The sequence below is a fragment of the Lactuca saligna genome, chromosome 5, assembly GCF_052625555.1.
Source record: "Lactuca saligna cultivar CGN05327 chromosome 5, ASM5262555v1, whole genome shotgun sequence".
Lineage (NCBI taxonomy): Eukaryota > Viridiplantae > Streptophyta > Magnoliopsida > Asterales > Asteraceae > Lactuca > Lactuca saligna.
This window is the reverse complement of record NC_136421.1, coordinates 207,765,790-207,785,845: the sequence shown is the minus strand read 5'-3', so window position 1 is coordinate 207,785,845 and position 20,056 is coordinate 207,765,790. Positions and strand designations below refer to the sequence as shown.

General features: G+C 34.3%; 1 protein-coding gene across 1 annotated transcript; it reads left to right on the top strand.

Annotated features, from left to right (window-relative positions):
* The first annotated feature begins 754 nt into the window (after window positions 1–754).
* LOC145046173 (putative E3 ubiquitin-protein ligase LIN) lies at window positions 755–6,204 on the top strand. The gene is made up of 10 exons (XM_078994478.1): window positions 755–1,824; window positions 1,915–2,059; window positions 3,689–4,241; window positions 4,346–4,470; window positions 4,553–4,669; window positions 4,779–4,910; window positions 4,987–5,220; window positions 5,295–5,441; window positions 5,726–5,971; window positions 6,059–6,204. Exons 1-10 carry the CDS (start codon window positions 755–757, stop codon window positions 6,074–6,076), a joined length of 2,787 nt encoding a protein of 928 aa, XP_078850604.1. The 3' UTR covers window positions 6,077–6,204.
* Window positions 6,205–20,056: the final 13,852 nt, after the last annotated feature.

Genomic DNA, 20,056 nt, shown 5'->3' with positions numbered 1-20,056 from the left:
TCCACATAACATTTACATTTCCGAAGAGGTGTTCGCATTTCCGCAGAGGCTGCTCTGCGGAACTATCATTAAAAAGTTAAAGGCTTTTAGCTACCTTTTCCTTAGAGCTATTCGCATTTCCACAAAGGCGTCTTCTACAGAATGATATCAAAACAACTTTTTTTTGTCTTTTTGTCCACGTGTCGGATTCCTCATAGGATTAAGGCTTCCGCAGAGGCCCCCTTTGCGGAAGTCTTGATCATTTAATAAAATTGTATTTTTCATGGTTAAATGTTCAAACACGTCCTTTGATAAATTTTCTCTTTTTTCATATTAAATTTTATTAATACCAAGTTGAGATGATACCAACGTTAATTCAAAAGAAAGCCTTTCTTCCATCGTTCGCATTCTCCTGATCAAGATTCTAGGTGTTCAAATATTAAGTTATTAACTTATCTGGATAATGAAATTCATTTGTTGAGATGATACCAAGACTCTATATACCTAGTCAGAGATCATCTTTAAAAGAAACCGGCACTACCGGATTAAGATTCCTAGTCAAAATCTCCTCAAGAAAACATTTCTGATTCCAAAATAGAGGTGCTAATCGATAATAACAAGAAAAAACACAGTCTTTTCTTCATCGTCTGGCTGATTTCCCAAGAAAAAATGTTGTCTGTCTTAATAATGGCGTTGATGGATTCATGCTTTACATGTTCTTTTTCTTTCATAAATTCTTGTGGCGTCATTCTTTTTTGCCTGTTTTGGTTCTTTCATGGAAGATATTGGAAAGCATACACCACCTAAAGACTTTGTGTGTCCAATAACAACACGCATATTTAACGACCCAGTCACTCTCGAAACTGGTCAGACTTATGAACGTAAAGCTATCCAGCAATGGATCGATAGAGGAAACACCACCTGTCCAATTACGCACCAAAAGCTTCACAACAATCAACTTCCTAAAACAAATTATGTACTCAAGAGGCTGATTGCTAGCTGGAAAGAGTTGACACCCACCAATGAGCTTCAATATCCAGAAAACAAACATGTTCACGTCCCTCAACCAAGAACTGATGGAACCATTAATGAGCTCAGACTTGTGATTACCGATCTTTGTACTTCACAAGTGCTAAAAAAAGCAGAATTAGCAGTTCTACGTATTGAAAGATTTTGGCAAGAAGGGAATATGGAAGTGGAGATACAAAGTGTGCTCTCGAAACCACCTGTTGTTAATGGATTCGTGGAGATTTTGTTCAATTCTGTCGACACCCGCGTGTTAAAAGCCACTGTTTTTCTCCTTTCCGAGGTGGGTATACGAAATTCCGGTGTAATTTCAACGCTAACTAGGGTTGATTCCGATGTCGAATGTATAATTTCGCTTTTCAAGAAAGGTTTGTTTGAGGCAGTTGTGTTGATTTATCTGCTGAGACCTTCGATGACCATCTTTCTTCAGATGGACATGGCGAATTCTCTTCTAAGTGTTGTTCAGAAGAGAGAAGATGAGTTTGTGAAGATGTGTGTGAAGCCGAAAGCAGCTTCTGTGTTATTGTTGGCACAGATCATTGAAAATGAAGATGGTGGTGCTGTTTCCGAAGTCATTAGAAGTCTCGTTTCCGGGAAGACGATTGAAGGAATTATCAGGAGCTTGGAATCGGAATGGAAAGAAGAAAGAATCGCATCGGTGAGGATACTTTTGAGATGCATACAGGAAGATGGAAAGTGCAGGCATGTTGTTGCTGATAAGGCTGAACTTGCTCCAGTTCTAGAGAGCTTTCTTGAAGCCAATGATAGAGAGCGGTTTGAGATTGTATTGTTTCTTTCGGAATTGGTTAAACTAAACAGGTATTTGGTTGCTGACACGTGTCGATGATTGAATTCAGATATAATATGTGTTTTAGAGGTATGATGAGTTGGGATTTTGTTTTTTGTTAGGAGAACATTCAATGATCAAGTTCTGAATATCATAAAGGATGAAGGCACTTTTAGTACAATGCATACACTGCTCATATATCTACAGACATGTCTCCCTGATCAATGCCCGATAGTGGCTGGTCTCCTTCTTCAGTTAGACCTTCTGGTTCGAATCTCACCTTCTATATAACTACATATACATTTAAGCACATAGATATGAATGTATATAGGGAAGGATATATGCATCTTTATATGTTAAGTCTAACAACTCTCTTTAAGGGGTCCTTTACAGAGAAAATCAAAGATTCAACATGTTAATTAGTATCTAATATGGTCCAATCCACCTTTATACATGTTGGAGTACACTCCTCAAGGACTCTTTTTATATAAAAAATCAAATTGGCATTGAAGCAAGAATCTAGAATCTATCACCTTTAGACTGGACACATGTCTTGTCTAATCTTATTGTGCCGCATGCTCCAAATAAATAATCTCCATCCTATTATATGCAAAAAATCAAATCGCAAAATATTTTATGCTCTTAATGTTATTATTAGGGGTGAGCATGGTGCGGTTTGGTGCGGTTTTCAGATCAAACCGAACCGCAAACCGCATGGTGCGGTTTTTGCATTCTTAAAACCATTGGGTGCGGTTTTTGCATTCTTAAAACCATTGGGTGCGGTTTTGCAATGGTTTGGTTTTTCGGTTTTTAAATGCGGTTTCGGTTTGTATCGGTTCGGTTTCGGTTTTTAAACCGTGTTAAGAATTTGGTTCAGTTTTTTTATGTTTTTTTGTGCGGGTTTTTTAAAACTGTAAGAACTGAAAACCATGTACATATAAGCTTGTATTATGCTGTTTTTTTTAATACATTCATTTTCAGCTCAAAACAAAATTATATAATCAAAAATTGTAAGTCGCTTAAAATACAACTTGTGACCACTCTTACAAACTAATTAATGATGGAAGGTTGGTTGATTTTGACTTAATTTGTTATAAGTTTATTACATGTAATCGATTAGTACGTTTGACTAACAATAGAACATTTCATTTGCACCCCATAGAGTTTTATACAAACACAAAATAAACATATAATAAATATATTATCATTTATAACTATTTTAAATAGAATGTATATAATATACGTTGATTGATTTATTACTATACATGCTTGCGGTGCGGTTCGGTTTTGATGGACCGGTTTTTAGGATAGAAACCGCACCGCACCGTTGACCTTCGGTTTTTGCAAAAATTAAATCCGCACCATTGGTTTTTGAATCGGTTTCGGTTTTTCGGTTTCGGTTTATTGCGGTTTTATCGGTTCTTCTTTAATCGGTTCGGTTTTTGCTCACCCCTAGTTATTATATATACTAATTAGAAAGTGGAAAAGAATAGTAAAGAGTTTGGGTTTTTTTATAGTTTGGCCACAATAGTTTTTTATATTCACCGTTAGTCCCTAGCCATTTTAAGTTTTAAAGTTGGGCCACAAGACTTTTGTACTTCGGACCACTTATTGTTGCGTCGCGCAGCACACGTGCAACACTTAGCCCTTCACAGCTGTTTGTTTTTCAGAAGACTGCTAAGTTAAAAACTGTTGCGCGTGCGCTGCGTGACGCAGCAGTAGACCAACTGCTTCAAACCTCTTCACATCTTACTTTAACTTACTGCAGTAGTCTGCAGACGTTAAAAAAACAAACAAACTTTTTATTAAATGTTGCAACCGTTTGATCCACCCTCGCAGACTTCAGACATATTCGTTTCGAAAAAACAAACAGCACCTAACAGATTTGCATTGTAGGCTGAACCAAGAAAGATGAGTATCTTCAGAGAAGAGGCTATAGATAATCTTATATCGTGTCTCAAGAACTCAGACTCTCCTGCTGCTCAAATTGCAGCTTCCGAGACACTTTTGGCACTCCAAGGGCGATTCTCATATTCTGGGAAGCCTCTGGTTCGCAGATTTCTTCTTAAACATTCCGGGATTGACAAGACTTACAGATCTTCAATGCGGAAGGGCATGTCTGGAGACATTCAAGAAACCAAGGAAGAGGAGAAAGCTGCCCAAGAATGGGAGAGAAAGATGGCATTTGCTTTAGTGAACCATGAGTCCGGGATTATTTTTGAGGCGTTATCAGAAGGATTGAAGAGTCGATATGCAGAAACGTGTTCCGGGTGCTTTATTTCTGCAGCCTGGCTTCTACACATGATGGCGTTTCTTCCTGATACGGGAGTTCAAGAAACAGCACGTGTTTGCTTGCTTAAACGATTTGTGTCGATATTTAAATCCGCAAAAGACACAGAGGATAAAGCTATTTCCATGCTTGCTCTTAGCAGCTTCATCCATGATCCGGGTTAGCATCTATCTGTGCGTAATTGAGAAAATGCGTCCATGAAATTAAGAATATGAAACTACGTACAATTGATATTAAACCTGATGTATTATGAGTTTTTTCAGATGGGTTACGCGATATTACCATCTACATGAAGGATATTCGTAAGGGTTTGAGAGAATTCAAGAAATCATCTACAGTAGCAGCCGAAATGCTTAAAGTTTTTTCTCAAGAGAGTGAATCTAGTCCAGTAAGTTTCGAGTTTTTTCTGCTTTCATAATCTAGAACTATAATCAGAAGCAAAATTTGATTCCTGTTCTTCGAGTCATCAGGAACTATGGAATCATAAAGAGTTAGTCCAAGAAGATTGCAGTGTTAATGGAGTTGTTCTATCGATAGTATGTCTTAAGGAGAATATCTTTTCAGGCCATTCAGATGGTATGATTAAGGTACTTTTGTTTATCAAATATACCCATAAAACCAAATGTATCATCTTCCATTACGTACTACTGATAAAAAAATTGTTTATTTCTTTGAATTCTTGCTTAAACGACCAAGATCTGGGCTTGTAAAGGTAGTGTTCTTCGTCTTACTCAAGAGAGTCGAGAACATACAAAGGCAGTCACTAGCTTGATTGTTCTACCATCGGGAGATACCCTATACAGTGGCTCACATGATAAAACTATCAGGGTAAGAAAGCGTTCTTCAGACCTTTGGTTCTAAAATCTTTCAATTCTGATGCGTTCTTTCTGTTTCCATTGAGCAGAAGTGGTCTTTCAATCAGGAAACAATTCACTGCGAAGAAGTGTATGATGTGAAGGACCACGTTAACAATCTGCTAGTTGCAAACAGTATCTCGTGCTTTATTCCTCAAGGTGCTGGAATCAAGGTTAACTCATGGAATGGAGCATCAAAATTACTGAATCCGAGCAAAGATGTTAAGTGTTTGGCTCTTGTGAATGGAAGATTGTATTCTGGGTGTCTGGATAATAGCATTCAGGTGTCAAATTGTTTGTGATTCCATGTTATTTTACCTCTAGAACTTCGTTATAATCAAACTATAAACTTTTTCAGGAAATCGACTTGTCATCAGGAACATTAACTTCAATACAAAGTGGCGTGAGAAAACTACTAGCTAAAGGGAACCAAGTCAATATCTTGCAAGTTCATGAAGGACTAATATACGCAACCAGTTCATCCGTAGAAGGAGCCACATTCAAGGTATGTTAGTGTCCAACATTCACTAGACATGGTCCCCATTTTCCTCTATATCTTGGAGTCTTTCGTCTCTCTTGACACTTTTGGAGAGAAAATCGAAGAATCCACGTACTTAACGTGGTTATAAAGACTCACCACGTTTAGTCTTTCATCTCTCTCAAGGACACTTTTGGAGTTTCCCTTCTTTCCTAAGTGTTCTTTTGGAAAGAAAATGTTGTACTCCACTTATCTAACATGTTTGATTACTTATTTCTTGAAATTACTCCTATTTTGGATCTTTTTCAAAGATATGGAATGCTTCAACCTATCGTTTGGTGGAGTCTATTTCGCTGACAAATGAAGTAAGGTCGATGGCGATTAGCTCAGAGTTTATTTACTTTGGTTGCAAACTGGGGATCGTGGAAGTGTGGTATCGAAACAAACTAACTAGAAAAGAAACGCTACAAATTGGTACAAATTGTAAGGTTATGTGCATGGCTCTTGATAGCAATGAAGATGTATTGGTGACAGGAACTTCCGATGGTAGAGTTCAGGTAAAAAGTTCACCCTTTTAAGTATGGTTACCGAGTGTATTGTTGGCTTATTATATGTTGATTAGAAATGGATTGTGTGATTTACAGGTTTGGGGAGTGACCTAAAATGGAAGGGTGTTGGAATGAAGTTTAAAGTTCCTTGAAGTACATAATAAACATAAAACAAATTATCATAAATTTAGCTTACTCATATTTAAACATAAAAATGTAGTGAAATTATAACCGCTTGAGGTGGAAGGTGATCATTGGATGTATTTGTATGTTATATTAGGTGAGAGATCCATATAATATACGTGTTGATTGCAAAAAATTATATATCAGTGTGTAAACATTAAACATTCTTTAAAGTAAAATTTTGATATAAATACAAACAAAATAATGAATAAGTAATTCAATCTATATGATTGACAAATTAATTCATATTCAAAAGTCATTGCTTGATCATAATGACAATTATACCATTCAATGTAGCAAAAGTCATTGAATTCCTTTAACTCCTTTATTTTTGAATTTTAGGAATTTAACTCGGAAGAAGTGCGCCATTTTGAATGTTTTTTTGATCGGTCAACGAAATAAATTATTAGATGATACAAAAATAACATGATTTATAAAAAAAATCTCCGGAAAAGCATTGATGATTCACATTGTTACTAAATCAAGTTTTGATTTATTTTTTGGACAAATTTAATGAATCATCTCAAAAATAAATCATTGATTCGTTTTTTTTTGGAATTTTGTTTTGCAAATCATACTAATGCTATATATATATATATATATATATATATATATATATATATATATATATATATATATATATATAGAGAGAGAGAGAGAGAGAGAGAGAGAGAGAGAGAGAGAAAGAAAGAAAGAAACGAGCGTTTAATCGAGAACATTTTGTTATCGCGAGAACATTTGAGAACAAATTTGGATCATACAATTTTTTTAATTAAAATTATAAAATAATATTCATATAAATCAAAAAATTGTTACAAACAATTAAAAAACTCACCAACTAACACTACTCACCACCCACTACCACTACCTACCACCTATCACCACCCACTACCACTACCTACCACCTATCACCACCACCCATCACTAACCACCACCACCAACCAGCACCCACCACCCACCACCCCTCTCGACCCACTACCAACCACCACCCCTACCACCTGCCACCACCACCACCACCCACTACCCACCCACCACAACCACCACCCACCACCCACTCACCACAACCACCACCCACCACCACCAACGACCACCACCACCACCATCACCACCCAACCACCACCGCCCGCCACCACCACCCACCTCCACCACCCATCACCACCATCCAACACTCGCCACTACCCACCACCCGCCACCACCCACCCACCATAACCACCACCACCCGCCACCACTACCACCCATCGTCATCACCCAACCAACACCACCTACAACCATTACTTACCACCCTCCACCATCACCACCCATCACTACCCACCACCACCAACCAACACCCACCACCTATCACTACACACCACACATCACCACCCGCCCCCACCACCACCCACCCACCACCACCACAACCACCCACCATCATTACCACCACAACCACCCAATACCCATCACTACCATTATCACCCAAGCACCACCACCAGCCACCACCACCCACCTCCACCACCCATCATCATCACCCAACCAACACCGCCTACTACCACTACTTACCACCCATCACAACCATCCTCCACCACCACCCACCATCACCACCCATCACTACCCACCACCCACCACCACCCATTACCCACCACCACCACAACCACCCACCATCATCACCACCAACCACCACCACCCACACCCACCCACCAAAACTACCATCCATCACTATCACCACCACCACCACCCACAACCACACCACCTTAACAACCTATCATCACCACCCACCGCTACAAGCCCCACTCCCACCTACAAAAACCACCACTCGTCACCACCAACCACCACTATCCACCAATCACTACCACCCGCCACCACCACCTACCATCACCACCCGCCTCCATCATCCACTCACTTACACCACCAGTTACCACCACCAGCCACAACCACCTCTACCCACCACTCTCCAATACCACCAACACCCATCAACACCACCCGAAACCAACACTAACACCCGTACCCACCATCACCACATGTGATTATATGTATGTATATGATTTACATGGATACGATTCGTTTTTGTCTAAATAAATCATATGTGATTAGATACCTTTTATCACATATGATTAAATACACGAGAATAAAAAAATGTATATTATCCACATAAATCACATATGATTAGACATATATAATCACATATGATTATATGTTTTAATCACATATGATTTATGTGAACAACATGCATTTTCGCATTGTTGATTCGTTAGTTGTTCTCTTATATTTAATCACATGTGATTATATGTATGATTTATCTAATCACATATGATTTATATTGACAAGATTAATTTTCACATTTTCTCTTCAACAAATTTTTTTATGTTTTTAATCACATGTGATTTATGTGGAATATATTTATTTTTGCGTCGATTCAATAATTTTCTCATGTATTTAATCACACATGATTAATGTGGACAAGATTCGTTTTTTGTTTATATAAATCATATGCGATTAAATACATATAATCACATGTGATTATACAAAAAAAAAAAAAACTATTGAATCGAGAAAGCAAGAATGAATTTTGGCCACATAAATCTTATGTGATTAGATACGTATAATCACATGTGATTATATGTATTTAATCATATATGATTTATGTGGACAATATTCATTTCTCGTTTTCCATTCAATAGTTGGTGTCGTGTATTTAATCACATGTGATTATATGTATTTAATCATATATGATTTATATGGACAATATTCATTTTCATGTTTTCGACTCAATATTTAGTCTCATGTATTTATTCACATGTGATTATATGTATTTGTTCCCATATGATTTATGTAGAAAAAAATATATTTTCGCATTCTTGATTCAATAATTTTTCTCATGTATATAATCGCATATGATTAAATGTATCTAATTACATAGGATTTATATGGACAAAATTCACTTTCGAGTTTTAGATTCAATAATTTTCTCACGTATTTAATCACATGTGATTATAAGAATCTAATCATATGTGATTTATATGGACAATAAGTATCTAATCATATGTGATTTATATGAATTGATCTTGTCTATATATATCTTATGTGATTAGATACATATATTAACATATTATCAAATATACGAGAACAACTATAGAGTCGAGAACACAAAAATGAATATTGTCCTCATAAATCATATATCAATTGATATAATCTTATTTGATTATATCAATTTAATCACATATGACTAATGTGGTAAAAGAACAACTATTAAATTAAGAATACAAAATTAAATCATGTCTACATAAACCATACGTGATTAGATACATATAAGCACATGTGTATTTAGTTACATGTGATTATATTTATTTAATCACATATGATTTATATGGACAAGATTTGTTTTCGCGTTCTTGATTTAGTAGTTGTTCTCGTGTATTTAATCACAAGTGATTAAATGTATTTAATCAAATACAAATAAAATGGACAAAAAAACCATTATTGAATTCAGAACGTGAAAATGAATATTGTCCACATAAATCATATGTGATTAAATACATATAATCACATGTGATTATATGTACCCAATCACATATTATTTATTTAGACAAATTTCATAATTTCTTTCTCAATTCAATACTCATGTACTTAATCACATGTGATTATATGTATCAAATCACATATGATTTATATTGATAGTATTTGTTTTTCACATTTTTTATTCAATATTTTTTTCTCATGTATTTAATCATATGTGATTGTTTGTATTTAATCACGTATGATTAATGTGGAAAAACAAAAAATGTTGAATAGAAAATGCAAAAATGAATCTTGTGTACAGAAATTATATGTGACTAAATGTACAAGAAAAACTATTGAACGATAATGCGAAAGTGAATATTATCCATATAAATCATATATGATTAGATACGTATAATCTCATGTAATTAAATACACAAGAACAACAACTAAATCGAGAACGCCAAAATAAATATTTTCCACATAAATTCTATGTGATTAGATATATGTAATCACATGTGATTATATGTATTTAATCACATATGATATATGTCGACAATATTTATCGTTGTGTTCTCGATTCAATAGTTGTTCTCGTGTATATAATCTTATATGATTGTATGTATTTAATCAGATATGATTTATATAGACATCATTATTTTTTGTCGATATACATCATATGTGATTAGATACATATAATCACATATAATTATATGTATTTAATCAAATATTATTTATGTAGACAATATTTATTTTTGCGGTTTTGATTGAATAATTGATTTTGTGTATTTAAGCACATGTGATTATATGTATATAATCACATATGATATGAGGTGGACAAGATTCATTTTTGCCTTCTTGGTTCAATAGTTGTTCTCATGTACTTAATCACATGTGATAAAATACATGAGAACAACTATTCAATCGACAAAGCGAAAATGAATTGTGTCCACATAAATCATATGTGATTAGATTCATATAATCACATGTGATTAGATGTATTTAATCGCATATGATTATTTTGGATAATGATTTGTGTTTGTGTTCTTGGTTCAAGATTTTTTATTATGTATATAATCACATGTGATTGTATGTATCTAATCACATATGATTTACATAGACAAGATTCATTTTTTTCAAAATAAAATCATATGTGATTAGAAACATATAATCACATCTGATTAAATGTAATTAATCACATATGATTAAAGTGGAAAAAAGACAATTATTGAATCAAGAATGCAAAAATGAATCATAGCCACATAAATTATATGTGATTAGATACACATAATCACATGTAATTATATGTATCTAATCGTATATGATTTATGTGGACAATATTCATTTTTGTGTTCTCGATTCAATCATTGTTCTTGTACATTTAATCACATGTGATTATACCTATCTAATCATATATGACTTATGTGAATAAGATTCAAATTCGCGTTCTCAATTCAATAGTTTCTATCATGTATTTAATCATGTCATTTTATATATTTAATCACATATGATTAAAATGGAAAAAGAACAATTATTGAATCGAAAACACAAAAATGAATCTTGTGCATATAAGTCATATGTGATTAGATCATATAATCGCATGTAATTTCATACACGAGAACAATTAACGAATCGAGAACATGGAAATGAATATTGTATGCATTTCACACTAAAAAACAAACTACATTTTTCCTTTCCTTGTTCACTCAACTGGATTAGGGTAAACGTAAACAATATCATAAAACAAGTAATGCCTACATAATAGGATAGGTAGTGTAACTCGCCTCCTTAAACTTGAAAATCAGCTAGCATAAACAAGATGAGTCATTTCCTTTCTAATAACATACACAACAATCATAACATTATTTAGCTTGTGCTTTGTTGTATTACTCTTATAAAACTTATGTATATATTTTCTTATTTTCTCTTTGATTGTAGTGCTATTTTGGGATCTGTTTTCATACCTTTCAACCCATTCTTAAATTTCGATAAAATAATAATGGTAAATCTCTCGCTTTTATCTTTTCAGAAATATAAATATCTCATTCTAATTATTTTTGGTTGATTTTATATTAAATTTACAAGTTAGTAACTTTAAGCTGTCACATTCTGGACCACTCCACACTATTGGAATAAACTGTACTAATATACTAAGAATTAAATCAAACCTTTTATATGTGGGAAACTATACATCCATATCTAACTATAGGCTTTGGAATTTTGGCATTTGGAGTTCTGATGAATTTATTATGATTTTTTGAAGACAATGCATAAAATATGGGACAGCATGGACCAAACTGAGAAGATTGCCAATTTTACCCCTCAAGGATTTGGAATTTCGAAATTTGATTCAAAGCTTGAAGAAACTAGACACAATAATATTTCCATAAAAATAAGTCTCCTGATTTTTAGGTGTTCCTACTGACTTGCATGAATTTTAGAAGTTGGAGGACAGATTTGAGAAAATTGATCATAATAGCTTCTAAATCACTTTTGGTGTTCTATTAAGTACTTAATGGTTAAGCCTTAAGTTTATCACTTTTAACATGATTGTTGGTTACTTATTATTCTATTGAGATGTCAAATTTAATTTAACATAGGGGCCTTAATGCTTAGCTTGATAAGGGTTCAAAGTTAAGGATTTTTACATAAAAGGGTATTTTTACACTTATTAGGTTATTTCAGACAATATGACAAACACCTTGTGTGCATGAAATCCTACAATGATAATCAACTCTCTAATAGAATCCAATCCATCCCCTAGAACTTACTATTTTCAATGAAAACAATAGAACTTATTGTTTTCAATAAAAACAATCTAACTATACACATAATTCCTCACAAAAGTAAACAAATGAACAAGCAAGTTCATAATCTATCAACAACTGGAAAATAACTGGAATTTTTAAAATAAAATGTCTTCTTATGTGAAATCAAGTATTAGACACTCAATTAGTCGTTCATTGTAAGCTTAATTTCATGAATTTCATGATAAATTAAGTCAATTTAGGTTGAAAAACGCTGATGTAAAGACTTGAAAAGAAGTATTTGTTAAAACTTGTAGCCATATGTTCATCATCTCATTGCCACAACCCTCCCGTCGGACCAACAAGTATATTTTTTAACTGGTAAAGCATTCTAGCAGAATTATGAGTAATGCATGTTATTAGAATAGTGATAGTATATTCTAGCAGAATAACTAGTAATGCACGTTGTTAGAATAAATTATAATTGTTTGATGTCTACTACATTCTATCAGAATTTATAGTTGTTATTCTTTTAGAATGCTCAGAATTTTTTAATATTTGAAAGTTGATTATGTTTTTTTTTTGGGGATTTAGGTTTTGAAAAGACTATTATTGATGTGGAAAAGGAAAAAAAAAACATGGAGAACTAGAGTGTATTCTTGCAAAATGTATTTATGCTAAAATGTATAAAGTGCTTCTTAACAATAATATTCTTTTGGAATGGAATAGTGTTTTTGTTATATTTTGATTTTTTTTTCTTTTTTTAATCATTTTTAGTTTTAATCTTTAAGAATAAATGTAATATGTATTCTTTAGAAAATGTTATTCTTGATAATATGTTGTATATTTCTTTAAGCATGTTTAATATAAAAAGTATCTAAAATGAAATAATATTCTGCAAGAATAATACTGCACATATATTTACTAGATTATTGTTGACTTTTTCTCATTCTAACAGAATAAAATCGGTTATTATTAAAAATAATAATAATATTTAATTAACATTAATTTAAAAATTTTAGATTTTTAAAAAATAAAGGAAATAATGATCCCTTAAAATCCGAAAATTTCCTTTTTTAAAATAGGTTAATTGACCAAAATACCCTTTTGCTGAAATTTGTACGATTATATGATACATGTTACCCTATGGTAATATCATAGACCCTCAGATCATGACTGTTGATTCTATTCATCTGGTGGTCTAGATCTGTGTATTTTGGCACACAATAATTACTAGAAACAATATAACCTAACCCTATATATATATATATATATATATATATATATATATAGAGAGAGAGAGAGAGAGAGAGAGAGATTTTGTACAACAAAATATCAAAACATTTTATGAATCTCACTAAGTATCATGATTAGTTTACATACACACACAACGCTTAACAACTTAACAAATAACTACTTATAAGTGTCATATTTAACGAAATCTAACATAACTAACTAAAAGTTTTAACAAATACTAACTGATAATCTATAATCTAGGTTAATTCCTAACAATGTGGGAAAGTGGTTCACTTTCAAATATAAAGGCACCTTTCAAATTGAGTTTTGTACTATATACATAGTATATTAAATAATATTTATCAATTAATTACACTTTGAAACATATTTGCTTGGTACCTCAATTTTTGGGTTATATATATATATATATATATATATATATATATATATATATATATATATATATATATATATATATATATATATATATATATATATATATAAAACTAAGAAAACACATTACTTATATATGATGTGTACAGTAGAAAAAAAAAGCTAGATGAAAATAGTAATAGAAGAAAAGAAGCTAGATGAAGAGAGTAATACAACAACCAGAGTAATCAACCTTGAGGATGAAATACCAAAACTATCATTGATTATTGTTAAAGTGTGACTTGGATTTTAGTGGCACAATTAAGTAATCTTACACAAAAGGAAATGAAGAAAATTAAATGGCAATTTTGAAGGGATAAGTATTTGGAGTAGGTTGTGAGATGATAGGCTCGAATCCTTACACAACCAACACTTAACGCTTACAGTTATAAGTATCCATACTTATGGATTTTAATGTAATCAATTTGAAAATAGTCAAGTAATAAAAGCGATATACGGTTCCTATTCTAAACATAGTTTCCATCTATCAACAATGTTAATTCTAGGTGTCATTTTTCTATTAGTTTGTTTTTTGCTTAACAATTATTAGTGCAAACTAAAGAAGAAATTTGATCATTTCAATGGGGTGTAGATGGATAGGGAGGTCGTTTAAATACACTCTAGAAGATAGAAACTTGGTATGAGACTAACGTATATGAGAAGAGAACGGTTTAATTATGAAATGATAGGGCCAATAAAAAAACATGGCCATTCTTACATATAATGACAACTTCTCTTTTTGGTTTTTAACCTTTGTCGACAAAAAAGATATTTGAGCACTAGAAGGATGATACAATCCATGTCATGCACTCCATATAGATATTATGTGATAAAAGGACATATAACATGCAATGGAAGGCTAGGTATAAGTAAGGTGGGTCCTACGACTCACCTAAATTTTTTAATGTATCTAAAGCTTCTATAGAAAGTTTTTAGTGACCTATGTCACACCCCCAAATCGAGACGGCAGAAACGTTCGGGGGCGGAGGACGTCATCTATACTATCACAACAATTGAATAATAGTAATCAAAACAACAACAACCTTTGTATTGATAATATAGTGTTTACATTGTATTTGAATCACACATGATTGACTCCAAAAGTAAATAGCAAAATAAAGACTTGAAGCTAGTATGCTCCATCTTCTAGAACCTACGTGAGTACATGTCTACTAGTGCCCTGAGAATACAAGTGGTTTTGAAAAAGTGTCAACATTAAAGTTGGTAAGTTCATAAGCGTTTTGTTTTAGAAAACATCTTCTTTGTTCTTTGTAAAACATGATGTGTTTCTCCAGGAAATCTTATATCTCCTGATGTAATGAATGATATGTAAAATGGCTCATACTAGTTCCTTCTACGAGTACTTAGCGATACAAGTTATATACAATCCAGATCAAATAGAAAGCCAATTGTATGGATCTGCCCCAAGCCCACAACCAAACAAGGAACAGGAAATGGGGCGGAAGACACATATCCCACTGTTTGTCGGATCCTCATTGTATTTAACCCGGACGTATTCGCTAAGTACTTACAGAGTTAACTGTAATGGTCCTTTTTGAAATGTAGGTATGTTCTTCTAGAAAATCCTATATTTTCTGATGTAATTACACGTAAGTTCCTTTGACTCATACTTAGAAAAGTAATGTAATATGACTGTATTTGTAGTACGACCCTTTTGTATGCATGTATCCTATTGTACGTTCTCTAAGGTAACTATATTTTGTACTAGAAAATAGTGTACTGTACTTGTATATAGTGACCTAACCCATACCTGTTACCCCTATAATTTCTTAGTTTGTACAGGTCATATATAACCAATATCGAATGCGCAATAAATTGTGTGAATCTGTTCTAAGCCCACAACCAAACAAGGAACAGTAAATGAAGCGGAAACCACCCATTCTATTACCTATCAAACCCTATAATTATAAATAACCTTTGACGCACATACCAAGAATTTATAGTGTTAACATTATATGACCCCTTTTTGTTTGTATGCTCATGATACTTGTAAAACTGTGTGGTCTTATTATTAAGATAAAACCCATGAAGTAGTGTTAATCTCGTAAACAACATTTAGTTGATACTATTGTGAGTTTCATATAACCATACTAATATGACCTAGTGGCCTCTACGACGTTCTTCAGGCGTCGGTATTTATGACATTTGTCACCCCCCATGCATTCCTGTCTAATGTAGCTAGCAGTTTGGGTGTGAGAATTCCAGTCCCGTATAGATCTATACACAAATCTCACGCTCTCCATCCGGGAGACTCTGATTATAATTTATAGGACTTGAACCTGTACCCATTGGGTACAATGAATCAATGCCTCATAATCTTGTATTAACTAGTTTACGCATAGTGTTATAGTGTTCTCTCGTATTAGTAATCCTTTGTATTATCTTGTAGTTATGTACTTTGTAATAAAAAATAGTTATACTTAAATAATTATTTTAATAGTGTATCCTTGTAGTAGTGAACTAGAGTAGTATCCCATAAACTATACCTATTATAGTTTAAATGTATGTTCTGTGAGTTCTGTATGCATTGAAAGTCCTTGTAACTAAACAGTTTGTATAACACAATAAAACGATGAGAAAGGTACCCTTTTGCTCGACATGCTATAAAAGAATTAAAGATTTATCTAAATAAATTTTTTATTCGTATATACATATGACATATACATATAAAAGTATAAAACAGTTGAAGTAATTTGAAACACTTTTTAAAATATTTTGAATTAGTTGAAACGAATTGATGTACTTTAAAGCTGTTTGAAATCCTTTGAATATTAACAGAAAATTTATTTGTGTTTTGCTTGTATTCCCCTCCTAAAAATGTTTAAAAATAGTGAAAATGTAGGGGTATGAACTCACCTTAAACGTGCGTTAACTAGAAGTAGCAAGTTGTAGAGACGATCCCTGAGTTATTGTACGAGCGAATGTCGTTACCCTAAAACAATTATATCTGACATCGCATTTAAATTAATAAGTATATTAATTTAAGTAATGGTAAATAATAATTTAATTATCGGTAAGACTTACAATTAATTTGTAAATTAATTGGAAATTTTGAAAATGGAGTTTACGGTTGAAAATGGGGTTTACGGTTGAAGGTTTTGGTGTTTACGGTTAGATCTTGAACTATTATGAAGATATGAAGATTGTTGAAGATTTGAATGTGGGTATGAATGTTCTTGGTGAATTGGTTGAAGATTTGAAGATTCTGGGCGTAAACCTTTCAAGATTGTAAGGAAATGGATTGTTAACGGATGAAGATTGAGAGGAAAATGGGAGGGTTCACGACTGGAAATGTGAGAAATGAATTTGTTTCATAGTTGAATACACACACACACACACACACACACACATATATATATATATATATATATATATATATATATATATATATATATATATAGGGATGTTTACGGTTCATATTGGGCTTGGACCTTGGGGTTTACGGTCCTAATTGGGCCTTGGTTGATGTTAACGGTCATAACATGGTAGTGAACACCTTGTTTCTTTGATTCGTAGTCCGTAAACAACCTTGTGAATTAAACCTAGGACGGAAAACTACAATTGAAAAGGATACCCTAACCGTGAGCTACATTTGGAATCGTTCATGTCCGTGAACTCTAGCTTCTAGATTCTTTTTGGGTCGTGAACACCTTGAACTTTATTCATTTAGGCTGTGAACTCTTCCATTCTAGAACCCCTTGGATGTAAACACACCTATGGTGTGTTATTTATGGTTTAAACCCTCATCTTTTGCAAAGTGTTGGATTATACCTTCCTAACTTAACTTAGGTTTCAATCTAGGCTTAGTTATTTAGCTTATAAAAAACCCTAATGGTTATAGAGGGTACAATGCAACATGGAGTCCAATGTAGATTCTTTTGAGCTAGATTAGGGTTTAGCCTTTGCTAGGTTTAAATTTTCGAGTTGTGACAACCTACCTTAAAAAAAAGTAAGGCCTACTTTACCCATAAAATATTTGAATTTATATAGAAAAATTAGTGAACCGTGTGCTTTTCTATTGTAGACTCGCCATTGATAACATGTTGAGGTACATATTAAGATCGTGATGTGTTTATTGATGCATTTGACTTGGATAGCTTACATGATTCATCTGAAAGTTGAATGGATAACAATAATGAGTTGTTAGATACGCCTCAAGGCATAGCATGCCCAACAAGACAAGCCCAGCGGAGCTCAGCGCCAACCAACACCCCTGAGAGTGGGGCACTCCCGTACCAAGACAAATGTTACGGTCAAATGACAAAGCAAACGATTAGGGCATTACTTCCAAAACCAATCACAGCGCTCTGACGGACAGAGGAGCACGATCCTCCAATCATCGCTCCTTATCCTATTGGCTCTGGCGATCCTGTCCCGTACGGAGAATCAGGAGCCCCTAATATAAAAGGCTACACCCAAATCCCCGACAGGTAAGTAGTCTTCTTCAAGAACACACATCAAAACCGTAGAATACCCAACTGACTTGACCGTTGTAGCGTCTATCCGGGAACTCCTCCGGGGAAACGGGTAACGGCCTTCTTTTGACTATGACCTTGCAGGAGCAGCGAAGCAATCGTTGTTGGATTTCTAGTAGACAAAGACCAAGGTCGCATCATTTGGCGCCATCCGTTGTGTGATGAAAAACAAAACTAAAAGCACACCGTTCATAAGAATGAAATGGCATCTGGCGACACCGGAGGTACCAGCGGGACACCAACCATTCTCATTCGATCAATGACATCGTTAGAAGAAACACCACCACCCATAGTGGTCTCCAGAGAGGGGCTAGATGAGGGTGATTTGGCGGTAACCGTAGAACCACCAGATAGACAACAACAACCGGTCAACAAGGGACAGTTTTCCTCGACCGTTGTCCTAACAACAATCACCCCGACACAGACATCTCAATCACCGCCTACGTTGTCAACGGCAAAAACCCACGTCGCAGCACCGTTCCCACCCCAACAATCGATGTATGTCTAGATGGTAATGCCACAACCCACACTTTTTCAAATATCGCCACCGGGCCAACTGATAGCGAAGCAACCGGTAGTCTCTCAAATACCATCGTTGTTTAACCCAATGGCAAGAGATCAACAAACGATCCTTCAAGCAATGCTACCACTAAATCAAACGACCGACATCTACCCAACATTCTACCCATCACCGATAATCCAAACACAAGCAGAAGCGCAAGCAACCCCCTCAATACCACCGTTGGCCCAAATAATGGCAGCCCAAACACCGTTTTTCTTGACATTTTCGTTTCTAGCGAGTACACCCCTCCTTCCCGTAATTTCCCATTACCAACAAGCTATGCTGAAAAACCCCCATACCCAAAACCTAGTCACATCATCCAACCACCTGATAATATTACCATTTCTGCTAAAAAACATTATGTGGTTCAAACCCTTGTTATTATACACCTTATAATAACTCAATGGTGCAAACACATATCGTAGCCCAATAGTACAATTTGCAAGGCATACTGCCTATTCTAAACCAAGATTGTCTATCGTGTAGCGTGACATCTCTATTCGCCAAAGAACTGCTACACTACAAAATTACAAACACAGCTAAACTACCCAATCTAAAAACCTACAACGGAACCACAGACCTGGAACACCTCATCGATACATACGAATGGATGATGATGTCGCTTAAGCTGGACGAACGATTCTGGCGTACATACCTTCCAACAGCTCTGGACGGCAACGCCGAAACATGGTTCAAAATGCTCCTCCCAGGAAGCATACACAACTTTGGGCAACTAAAATACCTATTCCTCCCAAACTTCATGCAACTACAGAAGTATAAAGGCGACTCACACTCCATTATCGGCTGAAAACAGAAAGAAGGGGAAACGGTAAGAGAATATTTCACAAGGTTCACGAATGCCACAATGGATTTCCCGAAGCATGACGAAGGCTTAATAGCAGGGGCCTTCATATACGGACTCCTGTCGGGCCTTCTATCCCAAAAGCTTATGGGCAAAAAACCGCGG